At 41.8% G+C, this 20,799-nt stretch overlaps 1 protein-coding gene across 2 annotated transcripts in view; it reads left to right on the plus strand.

Annotated features, from left to right (window-relative positions):
• The window catches only part of stat3 (signal transducer and activator of transcription 3 (acute-phase response factor)), a 39,412-nt gene extending 23,644 nt beyond the window's left edge, over nt 1-15,768 (plus strand). Inside the window, exons 15-24 of one of the 2 annotated variants that reach the window (XM_072692901.1) lie at nt 3,191-3,289; nt 3,384-3,519; nt 3,639-3,691; nt 3,791-3,885; nt 5,236-5,375; nt 5,868-6,086; nt 7,025-7,067; nt 8,599-8,658; nt 11,427-11,527; nt 12,670-15,768. In XM_072692901.1, the coding sequence (XP_072549002.1) occupies nt 3,191-3,289; nt 3,384-3,519; nt 3,639-3,691; nt 3,791-3,885; nt 5,236-5,375; nt 5,868-6,086; nt 7,025-7,067; nt 8,599-8,658; nt 11,427-11,527; nt 12,670-12,722 (999 nt within the window). In that variant the 3' untranslated portion in view covers nt 12,723-15,768. The remainder of the gene's footprint in view (nt 1-3,190; nt 3,290-3,383; nt 3,520-3,638; nt 3,692-3,790; nt 3,886-5,235; nt 5,376-5,867; nt 6,087-7,024; nt 7,068-8,598; nt 8,659-11,426; nt 11,528-12,669) is intronic. The other variant, XM_072692902.1, reaches the window with a different exon arrangement.
• Nucleotides 15,769-20,799: the final 5,031 nt, after the last annotated feature.

Here is a 20,799-nt window from a genome sequence, read left to right on the forward strand (position 1 = left end):
GATGCACTCTTTGAGGCCATTTCCCATCTGCCTTATTACTGGGGCAGATCTAATAATCAGAACCCTTGTCATGAACTGGCAGGACAGTCCAGCTGGGCACACAATCGGCCGCGATTAGCTTAAATCTTATTATTATCTTAAAGATGATGTTTAAATGATTGGTGATTAAGTCCATTCCACGACTCCTGGGCATCGGTGCCCTCTGCGGAATTCTAATGAGACAATGCTAATGGCTGTCGCCATGGCGCCCACTCTGAACTGCTGTGGGTGTAACTAAGCAGCACTTCTGTCACTAAAAACCTTGGACCACACAAATAACCAAAATCTCTCGCTCCCCTTTTAGACACACACACACACACACACACACACACACACACACACACACACACACACTGGTGTAAATGCGGATATCTGATGCTCACACACTTAAAAAAAGAAGTTGCACAGATACGATATTACTGTAGTACTGTAGTAGTTGTGAAACCGAGGGCTTCATATTAGTTAAAGTTCCACATTAAATATGTTAAAGGGGATTTTGACGGAGCCTCTCTTATTTAAATGTTTACACAGCAGGTAAAAGTGGCCAGATCTAAAAGAATCGAAAAGTTTCAGATTCATCTTCGTCAGCGTCACATGAGGCCGACAGCTGTGTTATTAATCAGAATGTGTTCAAGCTTGCTGTAAAAAAGGCGCAGTATCTAGCTTTTTATTTTCCTATGACGCTGCAGCAGCGCCCTCCTGTGGTCACTTTTGGACATTTCTTTAGAAATTTCTTAAAACAGGGAATCATCTAAATGTGTTTGAACAGAGACCTCACCCCAAATATCTATCAGGTCTGTTACCTCACTATTCTACCACTAAAAACCTCCCTTCTCTGCAGCGAATGTCGAGTTGGATTATTGTAAAAATTGCATGGTTTCCGACCTGGCTGTTCAGACTGAGCCACATTACTGCATATTGGATATCGGCCCAAATCGGAACGATTCTGTGTGTTTTTTGCCGTTCACACTCTCAAACAGAGAACACATCTGTGTCACAAGATCAGATTTGGCCCATTTTTACCTGCTGTCTGAACGTAGCCTTAGTCCGTTTTGCTCTTGATTATTAAAGTAAGTGGGATCATCATGGTCAGATTCAAAGTGCTCTCTGAGTCCATTAGAAAGAAGGTTGCGGCGAAGGATCTCAGAACTGTCCACAAAACAAATTCCAGTGTAGAACATTTAAATCAACCTACTGCATGGCCAGGTCAGACCGTCCTAGCAAGTCCAACAACAGACCACTAGATGAGTGAGTAGCTTTCGCCACAGTTGATGTGCAGACTCTTTCTAATGGTAGATGCATGTAGTTTGACAAGTTTAATTGTCACAGGAGGTGTGCAAGGAGGAGATCTGATGTCTGTATGTTTAAATATGTTCAAAATAAAGCAGGAAAGATAATGTGCTGTGTATATGAGCATCTAAGTAGGCCTAATGTTGTTGTCCGGCGCTGTAAGCCGTTACTCTACACCAGCCAACACTACTATATTCCTATTCCTAAGTTTTCCTTATAATTACTGAACGATGGCCCTCATTTGTCCTAAGACTTTTCTGAAGTTTGATGTCAAATTCATGATGTTTTTAAAGTGCAGAACTGCCCTCAGCTCTGCTCTTATATCGATGGATCCTGTTGTTCTTATAAACTAAACACATCCCAAATAAGAAAACACTGGTGTCAGATGTCAGAATCTTTGTGAGTGGGTTTTTCCACAGTGGTTGCTGAATGAGGCCCATAGAGCCTTGGAATGTGATTTCTGGTGGATATATGATTTTTAGAAGAAAAAAAAAGACACTCTGAAGCTTTTCAGATATAGAGCTGAATTTTGTTCAGTTTTCTCTAGACATTTATTTCAGTTTCACTCGCTGCGTGCAGACAACTAGATCCGTAAACATGCCCCTCCCTTAAGGAGTCCATTGAACTCTCTAACCTTTCTGTTTCATGTAAGCTCCCCTCAGGAGGGACATTAACCCTCCCAGACCAGCAGAACCACCTCATGCTCTGAGCCTTTTCATCAATAGAGCTTCACATCTCTCAGCAAGATTTTTTCACCAGATTCTATTTCAGTCTGCATGCCTGCAGCCATGGAAAAGTAGTGTTCAGAAATAACACTTCATAAATTGGTTCCTAAAAAGGCCTGATGCACGCAGTGTGTTGATCTAGTTTAAGTCGAACAACTGTTATTATTCATATACAGGTATGTCATTTGTGAATATTTCTGGCCATGAAAGCATTTGATGGCTTGGCAGCAGGCATCTGAGAAGCACTGCTGTTTTTTGTGCATGTGTGTGGAAGGGAGGCTGCCTGTTTGGGGCAGTTAGAAATCCTTCAGATATATTCAGATATCTGCATATTTGGTTTTCATGGTTAATTGAGAACTGAAATTACTGCAATTAGAAGAGGTCTCTACTTCCACTAAAATACACACAGCAGTGTAATTATGCCAACTCATTAAGTCATTAGCGCAAAGCTGTTTTTTTTTTTTTTTGTGTGTGTGTGTGCGTGCGCCTAGCTGGCCACCAGTCTCAATAGCTGTTGTTATCTGATTGTGTACAAATCTGGTAATGTAGGTTGTGACGTTGGCTGACCAAAATTCAGCGTCAGGACAACGTCAATTTGACATAAAATAGCGATGACTGCTGATGTTGATGTCTTTTGATGGTTTGAAGTTGTGATAGTCAGTAACCAAAGTAACCATGCAACATCTTGATACATAAAAGACCAACATTTTGGGGCTCAGAGTGGCTCTGTGTTCTGAGGGTCATGAGTTCAAATCCCAAGCCATGCTGCTTTGCCATCAGCAGGCGGAGTCTGAGAGAGCCGTGCTCATCTCATCACTCTTGAGGGATGTTTGCCAACATAGGCGTCCGTTAACTGGTGCGATGGCTCTAGGGCCCGTCGCTTTCCTCCGGCTGCCTGGCGATGCTGCATTGCTTGTGGTTTGAAAAGAGGCGCTGGCTGGTTTCGCATGTGTTGGAGGAGACATGTTAAGTCCTTACCCTCCTAGTGTAGGTAGCAGTGCTAGTACCTGCTGGGGTGATCAAGGCAAACCCAGTAATCCAGCCAGATGCACTATATGTCCAAAGATGTGTAGATACCTGACTGGAGCTCCTGCACTCTGCAAGACCGTAATCTGATCTCTTCTCGTTTTCAACAGACGCACTCGCTTCCTGTTGTAGTCATTTCTAACATCTGTCAGATGCCAAATGCATGGGCGTCCATTTTGTGGTACAACATGCTGACCAACCATCCGAAGGTGAGTAAAAGCAACAGTATTGCAATATCGCCCTCTGTTGTTCACTATGCTTTGCCCCGACGTCTGATTTATGCTCTTCCTTCCCTGCTTTCAGAATGTAAATTTCTTCACCAAGCCTCCTGTGGCCACGTGGGATCAAGTGGCTGAAGTGCTGAGCTGGCAGTTCTCCTCCACAACCAAGAGAGGCCTGACCATTGAGCAACTCACCACACTTGCAGAGAAACTGCTTGGTACGTCTAAATCTGGACATGTGTTGGACGCATATATGTGCAGATGAGTGCTACTGGACTTGCTGAGCACACTTTATGGAGAATAATGCGTCTCTTCCTTTATTTTCATGTGTTTATAGGTCCTTGCGTCAACTACTCTGGGTGCCAGATCACCTGGGCCAAGTTTTGCAAAGTATGTTCCAGTGACTGCTACACTGTTCCTACTGTGTTGTGGAGGCAAACACAAAGGCACACTTAAACCATGAATTTTATGTGTGTGTATGATTTGCAGGAGAACATGGCAGGGAAAGGTTTCTCATTCTGGGTATGGCTGGATAACATCATTGATCTGGTGAAGAAGTATATTCTGGCTCTGTGGAACGAGGGGTGAGCATTGTTGATTGTAGAAATGACAAATTCATATTTGCATATTCATAAATGCATATATATATATATATATATATATATATATATATATATATATAGTGATGTATAGAATAGAACCATGTCCTTGAGGTTATGCAAAAATCTTTTTGACATATTGTGAATGTAGTAGTCACTCTTTACATTGTGTTAAAGTTTCAGGACGAACAGACCAATTGAAATGCCTCAAACTGTCCGTTTTACATTGCCTTCCATTAAAATGCAAGTAAACTGATTATTTGTTAAAACATATGATTTGTCCAACAGTAACCATTTGATTGCATTAATGTAGACATTAGCTGTTCCAAACCTGACTTGTCCATCCCCAAGTGTTTAAAAATTCAGTTCTGCTCCTCCAGCAACTCCGCCTTGATGATAAAGTAGAGAGGATATTTTTGCTCTATTACGTATCTGTGATTGTGACATGTTTTGAATATTGACGCTCCCGCTGGTTTCTGTAGGGATATCTGAAGCAGAAAAGCCTCTGATTGGCTGCTTTCTACCCTGCACACACATCACTAAAGCCCCACCTCCGCACGTTTGTTCTCGACCCCCTAAAGACTCACTTATACTCCCTTTACGCATGAAAATTAAGACGTCCATTTAACGCTGTATTTGGCACATACTTCTATTCGTTCTTACGTTAGCATGGATGTTAAAGAATACATCCACCAGTGAGCAGCTTAGAGGGAAAACTATTAGTGCGATGCACTTACTACAAAAAATATAAAAGTGCTAGCGGTGTAAACTGCCATTGGGTTCTTCTTTGTCTTGTCCATATGACCAGTGGTTGCATTTTGCTTGAACCATTGGCCCATCATTCCGTCCACAAGCATTCAGAAAACTTGCACAAATCTGGACAAAATGAAGCCAGAGTACGGACAGAAGGCCTCGTCCATTTCCATATTTTTAACACTTAGCATAAATGAGCCTTAACGTGCATTTTTCAAGAGTACTTAAAGGGCGGAGACTGAGAGTAGATGTACGTTTTAAATTTATTTTTTTTCTCCTGTAAAAACAGTATTCTGGAGATACAAGGTCATTGCATAACATTGATGATATGCTGGCAGACAAGATACAACCTGTTACATCAACATCAACAGTTTTGTTGTTCAGTTTATATATTTCACATATATTTGATTCCTTTGGAATTGATACACATATACACACTGGAATTGAGTGCTTTTACTGGACTTCATTGTACCATGTTCTCAATTTGGCCTTGTTTCATAGCTTTATTGGGCCTAAATCAGAGTTGGCTAACTTCCATTCTGTGTGTGTTTGTGTGTGTGTGTTTACGTGTGTGTGTGTCAGCTATATCATGGGCTTCATCAGTAAGGAGAGAGAGAGGGCTATCCTGAGCCCAAAGCCTCCTGGGACTTTTCTGCTACGCTTCAGTGAGAGCAGTAAGGAGGGAGGCATCACATTCACCTGGGTGGAGAAAGACATCAGTGGTGAGTTTCTCTGTCTGTGTTTTGTGAGGGAGACAGAGATAAAGATATAAAGAGAGAGAGACTTTCTGTGATGTGTGTAAGTGTGTAGGTCTTGATATTCTAGCACAACACACTACCATGGACCGCCACCTAAATATAATGATGGTCCCTTGACGGAAGGGATGAGATTGGCTACATTCAGTAATGCTCCTGCAAGGTACAATAAATGGACAAAAGTATTGGGACACCTGCTCGTTCAGGATTCAGTTTATCCTGCTTTTGTTGGAGTAACTGTCTCTATTGGGGAGGTTTCCTGCTAGATTTTGGAGCATTGCTGTGAAGGATTTAAATTGAATTCAGCAACAAGAGTGTTACTGAGGTCAAGATGTTGGATGAGCACCACCCCACCTCATGCCAAAAGTATTGGAGGGCACACCGCAATTCCAGAGAACACAGTTTCACTTATAGAAATGCTCCGAAATGACTTGGAATAAATTCACTGTTGTATTGTAGGTAAGACACAGATCCAGTCAGTGGAGCCCTACACTAAGCAGCAGTTGAACAGCATGTCCTTCGCTGAGATCATCATGGGCTATAAGATCATGGATGCCACCAACATCCTGGTCTCTCCACTAGTCTACCTTTTCCCCGAAATCCCCAAAGAGGACGCCTTTGGCAAGTACTGCCGGCCCGAGGCCCAGCCTGACGCTGACTTCCAAGAGCCTGGATGTGGTAAGAGCTTCCCCCTGCTGATCTACAGCAGCATTTCCACCAGCCCCAAACCCAGCCCAGCCTACAGGCTTTAGGCCTCAGCTGAGAAAGCAATATCAGTGACTCTCCAACAAATCATTCATTGATAAGAAGTAGAGCAAAATATGAACTTCATGAATTTCAGCCAAGCAGGTACATGCCAAATAAGCAAGCAGTTTTTTAAAGCGGCTTAGCTGTAGTGATTCAACGGGGTGAGAACACAGGAGAGGGAACAAGGAGAAGGGACGATTACAGAGAAGGAAAAGAACAAAGAAGGAAAAGTGTTTAGTTTTGTTTTCCAGAAAAAGAATAGAGAAGTGAGAGAAGTGTGTGTGTGTCTGTTTAAGCACACGCAGTGTTCGAGTCAGGGTATAGCCAGAACTCTTAAAAAAAAAAATAAAGGTGCTAAAAAGGATTCCTTAAATAATGCAATTGAAGAACCATTTTTTGGTTCCAAATTGTTTTGTCTGTGGCCTCCCTCAAAGAATGGGGGTGTTCATGAGGTTGCCTGCTCTCAGTGGATGAAATGGAACAGTTAAGGAAGAACATGGATATTCTTTACTGAGAAATGTTTGTTGTCATGTTGTCATTTTATTATTATAATATATATATATTATATTTTATTATTATTTTGAATCCCCAAATTATGGAAAGTTCCTCCTCTTCTACTCAGAAAACTACCTTTGCTGACTCTAGCTGTATTGGGAACAGCAAGATAAGATATTTACATGACATCATGTATTCTGCGAATAGCAGGGTGTCTGCTACCCCTGTCTTTTAGAAGTCCTCTTTCTCTGAAAGAGTGAAGGTGTGTCACACTAGGAAATGCGTGGTAGTGGGACAGCGTGTCCATGTGTTGAGTCATGTGTCGAGTCGAGTGCTTACATCACTTTTTTGTTGTTTGCTTGTTGTTTTTGCAGCCATTCAGCCGTACCTGAAGACCAAGTTTATCTGCGTCACCCCGTAAGTTGTTCGTACTGTTCACTATCTGTGTGTGTTTGTGTGTGTGTGTGTGTGTGTGTGAATGGAAATGGGGAAGGGATTTCACGTATATTTCTATGACACATGGGTGCATGAGTATCAGTGTGCACATGCATGCTATTGTGTATGTGTGTATATGTGGCCACTGTGAAGGTCTGGTGTCTCTCCTTTCCTTTTTGCCTCTATGTTGGATGGAAGGTTTTGGTGCTCAGATCAAAGCCAGCAGGTTTCCCACTTTGTGGCCGTCCCACAGTTAGCAGGGTAGCTACTCCTTGGATTTCCCACACTGGCCTTTTCCGCTCCCTTCTGTTTACCCAAATGTTTCTACATCAATTTTAAAAAGGGTGAGGTCAGCTGACGTTCCTCTCCTTCTCTGGTTCTGTGAGCCGTAAAACAGTAGAGAGGAACTACGTACATTTAGAGACGTCATATAACGTCAAACGTAAAGGCGGGTGATTGTCAAACTGGGAACTGTTGATGAAGTGGGGAAATGCATCATATTGAAAATTGAAATAGTTAACAAAGACTGTTGACAGTGACTAATACAGTGTGTGGGTGTATGTGGCTACTATGTATTACTGTTATTTTACTGTATATTACAGTATTACTGCCAAAAAATGGAATTGCCCATAGTTACATGGCAAACTCTATAGCTTTTTTAGCTGCATTAGCATTTTGCCATTTGTTTCAAGTAGAGCTGGCCAATATGGTTAAAATACTAGGTCACAATATTTAATTTTTTCATTTTTTTAACAATACTCATCACAATACATGTAATTACTGACTAAATACATCAGTAGTGACAGATTCTCAGTCAGATACTTTCCCCTGCTGAACACAGTGATTTTTACTCAGCATCTAATTAAACCAGCCTAATTATACTGTTGGTAGTTAAAATTGCGGCTGATTTAGTGATTCAGTGTTTTTTAAGCACTAGCAATATCCTTAATATGCTTAAGGAGGCATATTATGTATTCCGATATCAAAATCGATTTGATAAAATATCATGATTTAATAAAATATCTTCACATTGCCCAGCTCTAGTTGTAAGCCCTCTTCGGACGGGATTCGCTTTAATGGTGGAGGTGGGGTATTGTAACCACGGGACGTCTGTCAAACTAATAACCATCACAACCCCTGATTAATGTCCGGTTCTTTACAGACATTTGACATCAGACCACTGTGAACAGTGTTTCTAGGTGATTGAATCATGCAGAAATTCTGAACATTTCGATGGAATTCCCCTTTAATAAAGTGACTTCTCTTAGACTGAAGAGTGATAAATCCAGTGACACACTCACATACACACTCACACACTCACACACACAAACGCATTGGTCCCACACTTTAGCTTTTTCAAGAATACAATGGAGAACTTTTTCAGCATGGCTGTGTTAGAGATCATGAGGGCGTGATGGTTTGTGGGGGTGTGTATGCTTATGCCTGTGTGCCCACACATGCATGCGTGTGCGTGGGTGTGTGTGGCAGGCTGTAAACTGACCTCTTTCCGTAGGTGTCCTTCTGTCTTCATGGACTTCCCGGACAGCGAACTGCTGGGGAACGGCTTCCCTGGGTAGGCAATAGGGAGCTGGTGTGTGTGTGTGTGTGTGTGTGTGTGTGTGTGTGTGTGTGTGTGTGTGTGTGTGTGTGTGTGTGTGTGTGTGTGTGTGTGTGTGTGTGTGAGAATGAGAGCGAAAGTAAAGAGGATGTTTGGATCAACCCCCCCCCCCTTCCCCAGTATTAACATGTGCCATTAAACAGATGAACAGAACCTATCTAACACATGGAGTGGGTCTAAATAACATACAGGTTAAATCTGCATTTCTGTTGCCTGACAGAAGGCCCTGTCCATTCCAGCACCACACATCCCCTTCAGTTCTCTTAAGCCAGGAACATTAGCTAGATGTTATGACATTAATATTATTATAATATATGTTTATAGCTGCAGTGTTTGTGTGCTGACTGTAGTTAATAGTGGTGTGACAGTACACTGTTCGGTTTGCATAGCAGTTAGGTTCGCATAGCGGGGTTGGAAGTGTGTTACCAAAAAAAAGTAACACTAACCAGGGTTTATTTTCATTTCTTTTTAATTTTACAGTTTTTGTTACAGGGGGGCAAACAAGACTACAGTAGCCCTACTGCTAAACCCCTACAATTCCAGCGACCTGCAGCTTAAGGTTGTGAAGTTACTGTATTTACCCTAATACTGCATACCGTGTATTCTCCATGCACCTGTGTGTACCGAACCGTGACCCCCATACCATGATGGTTCGGAGCAAATATGCGTACCGTTACACCCCTATTTATTAAACAAGCTGCCCATAAAATATGAAGGCACAGCTAATACCCACTCGAAGGGAAAGAGAAAGAAGTAATAAGCGCACAATAGAGCAGCACTGTAAAAATGTTTGCTGTCATGCAAAAATCTCTAAAATCTTTAAATCTCTTTACATTCACTTCCATTGAACGTTAAGAGACATTTTTTTTGTCCTCTTGGAAAGTTACCATTTTGAAGATACATTGGTGTGACCAGGCCAATATTTGAGACACCAAAAAAATGGTAATATATAGCAGTCTTAACTAAATTAATGTAGTTATTAAATAAAAATGGACAGAAATACAAAATGAAAGGATTCAGATCAGGCTTAGGGATCAGGGTGAATCATCCCTAAATGAAGCTGCACTAGCTTTTACATTATTGTGTTCTTATCCTGCAGTACCTGCACTAAGTTTGGCTTTATTCTACTTGTAAAGGACTCCATTTAGCACTAGATGGAGTCACCAAGAGCAGTGAACAGTCTCTGGATTTGGACAGGGCCTGGTAGTGGGATCTCTTGTGTGGGTGTGCTCCAAATGATTGCATCATTTCTTGGCCTCTGTTATATGACATTGCTTTGGTTGATGTATTTGTTGTTTGTAGTTTCTGTAGTGTCACTTCTGTAAGGGTCCTTCTGTGATTTAATACGTTACCTAATCATCTTCTTTTTAAAAGATTTTCTCAAGCCTTCAGAATGTTTCACTTTAAACCTTCATTCATTTCACATTTCCAAGTTGTCACTGTCGTAAGAAAACCTCCAACACCTAAATATCCCCAACATGGTAACTGTAAATTAGAAGAGAACAATGGGCCTCATTCACCAACTGTTTTTCTGAAAAACCCTGAAACGCAGTTCTTACGAAGATTCTGACATTCATCAATGTTTTCTTGTTATATTGTTCAGTTACAGGGGCAGTGGGATCCATCAATATCAGATTAAAGCTGTGGACAATTCTGCAGTTCTTTAGAGTACTTTTATCACTTGTGACTCTAGGAGTAGGGCTGGGAGGGTGAGGACTGATTTACTCCTCTTCCGACACATGCTCAACCAGCCACCACCTCTTTGCGAAATGCTGTCGACAAAATGCAGCATCACCAGGCAACCAATGTGCTCAGAGGAGCTCAGCTAGCAGACAGCCATGCAGGCCAGCATCACACCGTAGTAGAGAGGACCTCATCTACCCACATGAAGAGAGCAGGGCAAATTGTGCTCTCTCAGGCTCTGGCTGCTAATGTCGGGTATTCAGCACTTAAACCAGCGACCCTCAGGTCATGTTGGCAGCTGCTTAATCCAGCTGCTGAACCACTCAAGAGATACTTTGTTAGAATTGTTCTCAAGAGTAAATTAAAGAAAAGAAAGATGTTGGTGAATGAGGCCAAATGTTTTATTCATTTATTTAATTATTTTTAGCTTTTATCTGTTTTGAGATTTATTCCATATAATTTTGGATTGTTTTTATGGCTCCACTTATCGTGTTGCGTGTAAAAGGCAGCTGAGGAGTTGTCAGGTTTTCATATGGCAGCAACAGTATATTGTATTGAATATTTAGTGATGTATTAGTGGTTTCATTAACAGTATCACTAACTCCAAGCATCCATCTGTGGTGTGTGTCAAGACTGCTCTTATCGGAAAATGAGTTTCCCTTTTTCCTCAATTCTTTCCGTTCTTTGACTGGAGACATTGTGACCTTGTCTTTGAGGTCAAGGAGGTTAAGGAGGCTCTTTCAGTAAAGTCGAGTGACCCCTGTTGTTGACTTTTTGTCCCATAAAAGTGCACATTACAAGACATGGTTCGCAATACTGAGCTCATATGTATTCTCATATTTACTGTCAAATAAGCAAGAACACACTTTCTTGCTACTTTACTTGAACACAGGAATCTTACTGGGTTTGCCTCCCGTCCTAAACCTCTCACTAACATTCGTTTGCTTTTCCAACTTTGACTGAAATGTGTGATGTATAATGTAGCCATTTCAAATTATTGCGTTTTATCATACATGTTTGTGTGTGTGTTTCTGACGCAGGACTAACTCTGGAAACACGAGTGATCTGTTCCCCATGTCTCCTCGCACTCTTGACTCGCTGATGCACACCGAAGCGCAAGAGACCAACCCGGGACCTCTTGGTAAGACATAGACACAAACACATATTACCATCTTTGTGCAAGCTTTCCATTAAGCTGTGCGCTGCTGTGGCTAAATACTAGGCATATACTTCTCTGACCTATTGAGCCACTGATTCCCTATTTAGTGGTTTATTCATGTGAACGGGTGCACCTTACAGTGTTTACTGTGTTAGAAATGGATAAGTAACTCACTACTCATTACACCAATATTTCTTACTGATTAATAGGACGTGAACACACAGGTGCCTCACACATTTTTAGACAAATATGTTCTTGCTAGCTGGTATTAGGATCAGCTAGTCTAGCTGTATGTCATTTTCTTCCGAATGTGGTGACAGATGAACACATTCTAAAGAGAATGTAAGACACTATTTATGCACATATCATTACAAATGAATGTGACATAGAAAAAAAAAACATTGTCCATATGTGCAAGCGGTCACTGTGTTGATGACTTTCTCTTATTAACTTGTAACTTGACATCCTTTCTTAACAACCCAGATTTCTTACAGTATCCCTATGCTGTCGATCTCCAACGGCAGATCTCGAAACCCCCCCCCCCCCAAAAAAAAAACAAAAAAAAACAAAGAATTTGCATCTTATAGAAATGATTTGCATATATTCCATTAGCTTTCTTAGACCAGGTTGGTTTTTACTAATCTAAGCAAAGTGTGCACAGTGCAACTGTATTATCTATTAAAATGCAAATATCATCATCACTATCACCCAATAGAAAATATGTGTCCGTGTTTGCTGTTCTTCTCTTTTTCTTTGTATTGTGTCGATTTCATGAAATGTGGACCAAAAGAAATTCTCCAAAATGTTTTCCATTGAAAGGTAGATTCCTGTTAAGATGACATTGACATTTTGGAGATAAAAGGTTTTTGCATAATGGCAACAATAATAAAAAAAATAGGATAGTTATACTACTACTACTAATAATAATAATAATATACTTAATAATTTATTATGATTCATTTCCAGCATTCCCAAATAATGTACTTGAACCATCACCTTCAGCTCCACTTCCACTGCTGTAATAAATACTGTGGTGCCTGAACTCGAACCCCTTATCCTAACCCTTACCCTTACCCTTATTTTTCATGCTGTTGTTGTTTTGTTTCTTTGTTTTCTCTCTCCAGAATCCCTCACTCTGGATATGGAATTGAACTCGGATGTGGCTTCACCCATGTGAGACCAGCAGCCATGGATGTGACCTGTCCTCTGATGCGTTATTCTTGTTCAAGATGCTAGTGTCAACTTTTACTAAGAATTGCAGATTGCTGAGTTGCATTGCTGTGAAAGTCCACAGATATTAGCAGATGTTAAACAACATTGTGTAAATTGAACAAACCCTCTGTGAACATATTTTTGTTTGTTTTGTTTTTTTTGTTTGTTTTTCAGGTTGTTTTAATTGTTCACAGCATCTGTAAAACGTCCAGCCCTGTCAAGTTTTCCTTCTGCAGGAGCAAAGCTATTTTTGATAGAGGTCATTGACCTTGCTTTTGAGGTTTTATAGTCAGGTGACCCACATTGTTTTAGCATCTCGCAGCCTACCAACCTAAAACCCAATATTGAAAAAGATAGGATAGAGTAGGGCTTTTTTTGTGCATCTTTTATGTGGCTGTTTTGAGGAAGTTTATAAATGTCCTGATTTGTTTGTTAAGACTGTGTTAAGTTGTAACCCACGTTGGTCTTGTGAAATAGGTTTATTTTGATGTGTAAGTTAGAGCTGGTTATGTTGAGAGAAGGTTGCTGGAAGACAAGTGATGCCACTTCATGCGACTGTATTATATCTTGCTGTTTTATATGTTTGTTTTCCTCTTTGTTTGTCTTTGTCTGTCTGGTCACTCTGTATACTCGTATTTCCAGTGACCTGCGCTGCTTGCTGTCCTCTATTTGTGAAAAGTAAGAGAAATGGGCATGGACAGTTAGCGCCTGCAGCAGTTCTGGGATCCCTCTCGATTCTGATGGAGTTTTTTCTTGCCACTGTTGCCACTGGCATGCTCAAACGAGACTTGGACCCTGAAATATCTGTAAAGCTGCTTTGGGATAATGCTTGTTGTAAAAAGCCCATATAAATAAATTTGAGTTTAATTGAATTGACTTGAACTACGCTTAAAGTGATGCATTCAGTATGCTTGATATAAAGGTGTACGTCTTTTTTGATGACTAATATATTGTCACTGTCATGCATAAACCTCATATCTCCAAAATGGCAACTTTACAGGTGTAGAAATGCTTCTTTACTTTCCATAGAAGTCAATGTACAATTTTTATTGATTCATCTTGAAATTTGATTCATCTTGAGCCATGTAAAGAACAGTTGTCATATTTACATTATGTTAAAAATGAAAAAACATCAAAAAAGGAGATACAAGCTTTTTCATGACCGCTCACCAATGTAATTACTTCCAAAAGGGCTTGACCTGGCTGGCTTTACTCCATGTGGAAATGATTTACATCTACATTTGAATCAGCTCTGTAAAAATTCAGTGCTTCACTTTTTCCACAGTAGTTCCCAGTAAACCTTGGGTAGCGTTAGGAACGGGGTTGTTTATGCCGATTTCAGGCAATCTTCAGAGGCAGATTTCAGTCTATTTCTATCCAAGCTCACTCAGGGTCTCGCTCAGTGCTCAATCAGGTTTTCAGTCAAGATACAGTGCAGTTTACATTGCGTTCAGGTAGAGCTGTACAGTTACATTGCGTTCAGGTAGAGCTGGGCCATAGGACGGTATTTTACCGTTATCGTTACATTTTATCACCATATATCACCAGCAGTATGCCATGGCCTCTTTTCCACTGCAGGGCCAACTTACTTAGACCACGCCCACGGTGCAGACCCATTAGACCGGTTTCTTTTTCCATTAGCTTTAGCTAGTTAGCATGTTACCTTGTGAAACAGAGCATATTAACTGAAGTACTTGTTGTTTGCAGAGCAGCACAAGCTGCACTCCAGGAATGCTGACCAATAGATACAGCTTGAACGAGAAGATGCTGTCCCAAGTACGGTTAGCCAACCCTGCTGAGAAAATTGGGCTCGGGTTGATTTGTAAATGCTCCAGGTCAAAGTGTGTCCGTGTTGGAAAAGCCAGTGGAGCGGTTATCCTCCATGCCCTGCAGTGGAAATAAGGCCCAGGTTACCCTTGAAAGTAAAGGGGCTTCAGATGGATCTTTGAGTGATGCCATAGCAGAACCAGTTTTGGTTCCACAAAGAGCTGTATGTAAAATACCTTTTAAAGGACTTGAAGAACCTTCACGCTCACCTCTCTATTACAGGCCTGCCTTTCTATGGACCCCAAAAGTGGTGGTTCTTTGGCATCCAACTGAAGCATCTTTTTCTTTTTAAGAGTGGAGCCCTGTTTTATTGCACATAGTGCAGCAATGAAAAGTTGAATAGAAACCATCATGCTAACAGTGCACTCTACTATTATCGTAGGTGGTGGGTTAAAAAAAAAAAAATAATAAAAATAAAAAAAGGCACCCAGTGTACCAACAGGCCCAGAACATTAGCCTCAGAACGATCCAGAGGGAGGGAGCAGTGGGGGGGGGGAGGGGGGAGTTTCAGCCACTGTTAAATGTCATTTCTCCCAAATTAATCTCATCTGCTTTTCATGTGATGAAATGGCGCCGGTAATTACATGTCCATCTCTGTCTGACTGCCTGCCTTTAGCAGCCGCCACAGCAGCTCAGCAGTAAAGGTTACCCAAAGGAATGATAGAAGGGGGGGGATGAACAGAGAGAGAGCCTTAATGCTGAAGATAGCACACTGACCTTTGTCTTCAGGCTTACTTTTTGACCACATATAGATGTTCTTCCTCTTTAATGTTTGCAGTAATGTTTTTTGTGTATTTTTGTATTTTGCACTTCTTGTTTTCTGCACATTTAGTCTTGCAAGTTCGAGGTTGAAGCCGTTCTGTATTTTATCTGATTTGCGCAGTCAGGTCAGTCTGCCTGTAAGCCTATTTTTCTGTTTCCGTGTCTGGATTGATTACATTGAGCTGTATAATCATTTCTGATTTTCGTTTACTGGTGTTGTCTCTTATTTTTAATATTTAAAAATATGATGCTCTGGTGTAATCTGTCTGTGATCTAAGCAAACTTCATTACCCACTCTCTCTCCAGTGCAGCATCATGGTCATAGCAGTTCATGTGTTGTAAATTTCACTTTCAGCAAGCTCTCTGTACAGTATAGCTGCATCCGCCTGCCATTTGAAATAAATATGGAATACTCAGTGTTACCCTGTGTGGTCATTTCTGTGCGGCACAACAATGCCATCAAGATTGCTGTAAAATAAGCCATTTGTATATACGCTACATGTCCAAATAGTTGTGGACACCTCTTCTAATGAATACATTCAGTGACTTTTAACTCTCTGGAGCAGATAAACAAGCTCCTATTGGCACCATGCGTAATGCCAGGCGTGGGCTAGAGGGGTGTGAAGCCCCCCAGCATTGAGCTGTAGAGCAGTGGAAGAACTGTGTTCTCTGGAATGATGGTTGATTCTCCATCCATTACTTTTGGGATGAGTTGGGGATAACGAGGTGGGGTGGTGATCATCCAACATGCTGTCCTCACTAGCGCTCTTGTCGCTGAATGCAATCAAATCCTCACAGCAAAATCTAGTAAAAAGCCTTCCCTGGACAGTAGAGCCAGTTACTCTAACAAAAGCTGGATAAACTCTTTTTAAAACCCTTGATTTTGGAAGAAACGAATGAATGAGCAGGTGTCCCAATACTTTTAAATAGTGAATGGTGTATGTGTGAATATATAGCGTTCTAGGTACCATATAGTGTACCTAGAACCCCCTACGGCAGCAATAGCAGATGAAATGCTGCCTCATTTGTCTTTGTTTGTTGATGCTTTGAACACTGTGCTGCTTTGGCCATTCATAGGCCAGTCTTCTCTTTCCCGGCTGCACAATTTACAGCCATTACTTGCTTGTAAAACAGTGGTTTCAGAAGCATTAGCTGGAAAGCTCGCCACTGCTGGGATCAGCGAGGTTCAAATGAAATTGATCGGGCGCGTGCATTCAATTTCATTCCTGTAAGATAAACAGATGAGGTCCATACTTCACCCGCTCTCTCGCCCCCTCACTGCTGTGTAGACGCTGCAGAGTTATTCCACTGCTTTTATTAACTGCCTACGTCTTCAAGAGCTCCGTCTGTAATACTTCAGAGCTGTGACCGGCCCTGTTTGCTGACACAGATGTACAAGAGCACACACACACACACACACAGCTTGTCTAATCCCTCTAGAGAAGTACTGCCAATACAATAGGACTCTCTTAAACTTTTGGCACCATGCTGCCTAATGCCAGACATTAGAGGGGCATAAAGCCCCCCAGCATTGAGCTGGGGAGCAGTGGAAGAACTGTGTTCTCTGGAATGATGGATGCTGCTCCACTCAATACTTTTGGGATTAGTTGGGGAGATGGGGATGAGGTGGGGTGGGGTGGCCATCATCCAACATCCTCACCTCACTAACACTCTTGTGGCTATGTGCAATCAAATCCTCACAGCAATGCTCCAAAATCTAATAAAAAGCATTCTTTTCTGCACAGAACTATTTTTAATACCCCTGATTTTGGAAGAAACAATGATTCAGTGGGTGTCCCAATACTTTTGTCTATATAGTGTATGTACATAATCATAGAGCTAGTACTGTGTATATTGTTACATGGGTCCCAGTAAAAACACGTGTACAACCCCACCTGGAACCCACCCTGCCCACATGTGATCCCCATGTGAACATGTTGGCTGAGATATGTGTCACAGATGCCCCGATTTGATCCAGTGGATCGGGATCAGAGCAGATCCAGGCATATTTAACTGGATCAGTTATCAGCTATTTTAATCCCAATCCAATTCAGAGTCTCTGTTTCAACCACAGTGTTCAGATCGCCGTCTGAAAATCATCTCCTCCAGGCGCCATTAACGGACATGGTTGCGCAGCTGAGTCCATAAGTATTTGGACAGTAGCATGTACATGTAAAGCTCTCACTATTATACCTCATATAGGCCTATCCATATACCGGCTGTTGCTGGAGGTATATGACTGAAATAGAGACTTTAGAGAGCTAGGTAAATAACATGGTGATAGGATATGCAGAAATCATTGTGTGTGTGTGTGTGAGAGAGAGAGATAGAGAGAGAGAGGTAAGGGGGAGCTTGAGAGAAAGTGCTGACTCAGCCTGGCTATTCCTCTAGTCTGGTTTCCTGCCAGTGCAGGCGGTTCCAGCTGAGCAGGACCACAAAAGATGGAACAGGACAAGACCTTCAAAAACAGGCAACCAAGGAGAAAAACACATCAGCGCTGAGGAGCCGTCTCCAGGCCCGATGTGTTGGAAATATGTGACCACAGATGTTTGAATTGTGTAAAAACACTTGGACTCTTCTCTGTCTCTCCCCCCCTCTCTCACTCACACACACACACACACACACACACACACACACACACACACACACTAAAATATCCAATTATACAGTCGTGTTTCCAAAACACTGTGTCAGGGGCTATTTTTGTCTTGTGCTCGAGGATTCCACCGTGACCCTGAGCAGGAAGACTAGGGTAAGATGCTGGATGGAAGGTGTTTCCAAAACAACCATCAATATTTTTGTTTGTTCCTGTCAATCTGGTGATGATTAGAAGTGTCATTCCACCCCCTGGCCAGCAGGAGGCAGTGTAGGTCTGTCTGTTCAGTGTTAAACTGATTATTGAGTCTGTTTCAATCCGAGAATCAATCAGGCTTCATTCAGGAGGAGGAGAAACAGAGAGGTGGTCCAGCCTGGTAACGGGGGTTTTGCTTCATTTCTGCCTGATTAGCAGAAACACACACAAACACACCTGCAGCACTTATACACGCTCTCTGTTTACCACATTCACACACAGTTTGTGCGTGCGTGTGTATTTGTGATAAATCACTGACAGACACACTATAGAGAGAGAGAGAGAGAGAGAGAGAGGAAAATATAGTATATAGCAAGAGAGAGAGAGAGAGAGAGGAAAATATAGTATATAGTGAGAGAGAGAGAGAGAGAGAGAGAGAGAGGAAAATATAGTATATAGTGAGAGAGAGAGAGAGAGAGAGGGGAAAATATAGTGAGAGAGAGAGGAAAATATAGTACATAGTGAGAGAGAGAGAGAGAGAGAGAGAGAGAGAGGAAAATATAGTATATAGTGAGAGAAAGAGAGAGAGAGAGAGAGAGGAAAATATAGTATATAGTGAGAGAGAGAGAGAGAGAGAGAGAGAGAGAGAGAGAGAGGAAAATATAGTATATAGTGAGAGAAAGAGAGAGAGAGAGAGGAAAATATAGTATATAGTGAGAGAGAGAGAGAGAGAGAGAGAGAGAGGAAAATATAGTATATAGTGAGAGAAAGAGAGAGAGAGAGAGAGAGGAAAATATAGTATATAGTGAGAGAGAGAGAGAGAGAGAGAGAGAGAGAGGAAAATATAGTATATAGTGAGAGAAAGAGAGAGAGAGAGAGGAAAATATAGTATATAGTGAGAGAGAGAGAGAGAGAGAGAGAGGAAAATATAGTATATAGTGAGAGAAAGAGAGAGAGAGAGAGAGAGGAAAATATAGTATATAGTGAGAGAGAGAGAGAGAGAGAGGAAAATATAGTATATAGTGAGAGAAAGAGAGAGAGAGAGAGGAAAATATAGTATATAGTGAGAGAGAGAGAGAGAGAGAGAGAGAGGAAAATATAGTATATAGTGAGAGAAAGAGAGAGAGAGAGAGAGAGGAAAATATAGTATATAGTGAGAGAGAGAGAGAGAGAGAGAGAGAGGAAAATATAGTATATAGTGAGAGAAAGAGAGAGAGAGAGAGAGAGGAAAATATAGTATATAGTGAGAGAGAGAAAGAGAGAGAGAGAGAGAGAGGAAAATATAGTATATAGTGAGAGAGAGAGAGAGAGAGAGAGAGAGAGAGGGAGAGGGAGAAAGAGACAGAGACTGAGAGAGGGACATGGAGAGAGAAGGAGAGGGGGAGGGACGGGGTGAAAGTGAGAAAACACTGCAGTGTTGTAGATTAACTTTTGATTAACACTTGATTTACTTCTGCTGTAGCGCCATCGATCACAGACATCTGCACTCTCTCAGCACTTTATCCACTTTATAATGTGCAATGGGCTGTGTGTGTGTGTGTGTGTGTGTGTGTGTGAGAGAGAGAGAGAGAGAGAGAGAGAATGATATTGTTAAAATAAAGCAAAGCTTTAATAGCATTTATTTCTTTTAATTTCTTTTTTTTACTCTATTCTCTCTCTCTCTCTCTGTCTCTCTCTCTCTCTGTCTCTCTGTCTCTCTCTCTCTCTCTGTCTCTCTCTCTGTCTCTCTCTCTCTCTGTGTCTCTCTCTGTGTGTGTCTCTCTCTCTGTCTCTCTCTGTCTCTCTCTCTCTGTGTCTCTCTCTCTGTGTGTGTCTCTCTCTCTGTCTCTCTCTGTCTCTCTCTCTCTCTCTGTGTCTCTCTCTCTGTGTGTCTCTCTCTCTCTCTCTCTGTCTCTCTCTCTCTCTCTGTCTACATGACTGTGTGTCTTTAGCTCAGTATAGAGTGTGTGTACACATTCATGTTCATCTCTCCGGTAGTTTTTATCCTCATACACCATACAGATCAGAGCATCATCAGACCACCTCCCGGGTCTCTATATAGCATGTCAGTTCAGGACTGATAGCATACCTAGGTCCAGCTTGTCCCTCAGCCCAGGACTAAAATTCATTCACATATGTGTAGCAACCTCTGACCCCAGATCAGCTCTCTGAATCTAAGAATGCTCTATATAGAGTAGGACCCCACATCTCACACTGTAGATAGATAGATGGATGAATGTGCTGGTGAATGGGCAGATGGGTGGATGAATGGATGGGTGGGTGGAGGGGTGTTGGAGTGGGTAGGTGGGTGTGTGATGGGTGGATGCATGGATGGGAGGATGGATGGATAGACTGGTGGATGGGCAGATGGATAGATGAAGAGATGGATGGGCGGATGGATGAATGGATGCACGGATGGGTGGATGGATGAGTGGATAGGCGGATGAAAGGATGGCAGATTGATGGGTAGATGGATGGGCGGATGGATGAGTGAATAAGTGGATAGGTGGATGAAAGGATAGGCGGGTGAATGGATAGATGGATGGCGGATGGATGAGCGGATAAGCAAATAGGCGGATGAAAGGATGAGCGGATGAATGGGTAGATGGATGGGTGGATGGGCTGATGGATGAATGGATGCATGGATATATGAGTGGATAAGTGGATAGGCAGATGAAAGGAT

This window comes from Salminus brasiliensis, chromosome 12 (genome assembly GCF_030463535.1).
Source record: "Salminus brasiliensis chromosome 12, fSalBra1.hap2, whole genome shotgun sequence".
Lineage (NCBI taxonomy): Eukaryota > Metazoa > Chordata > Actinopteri > Characiformes > Bryconidae > Salminus > Salminus brasiliensis.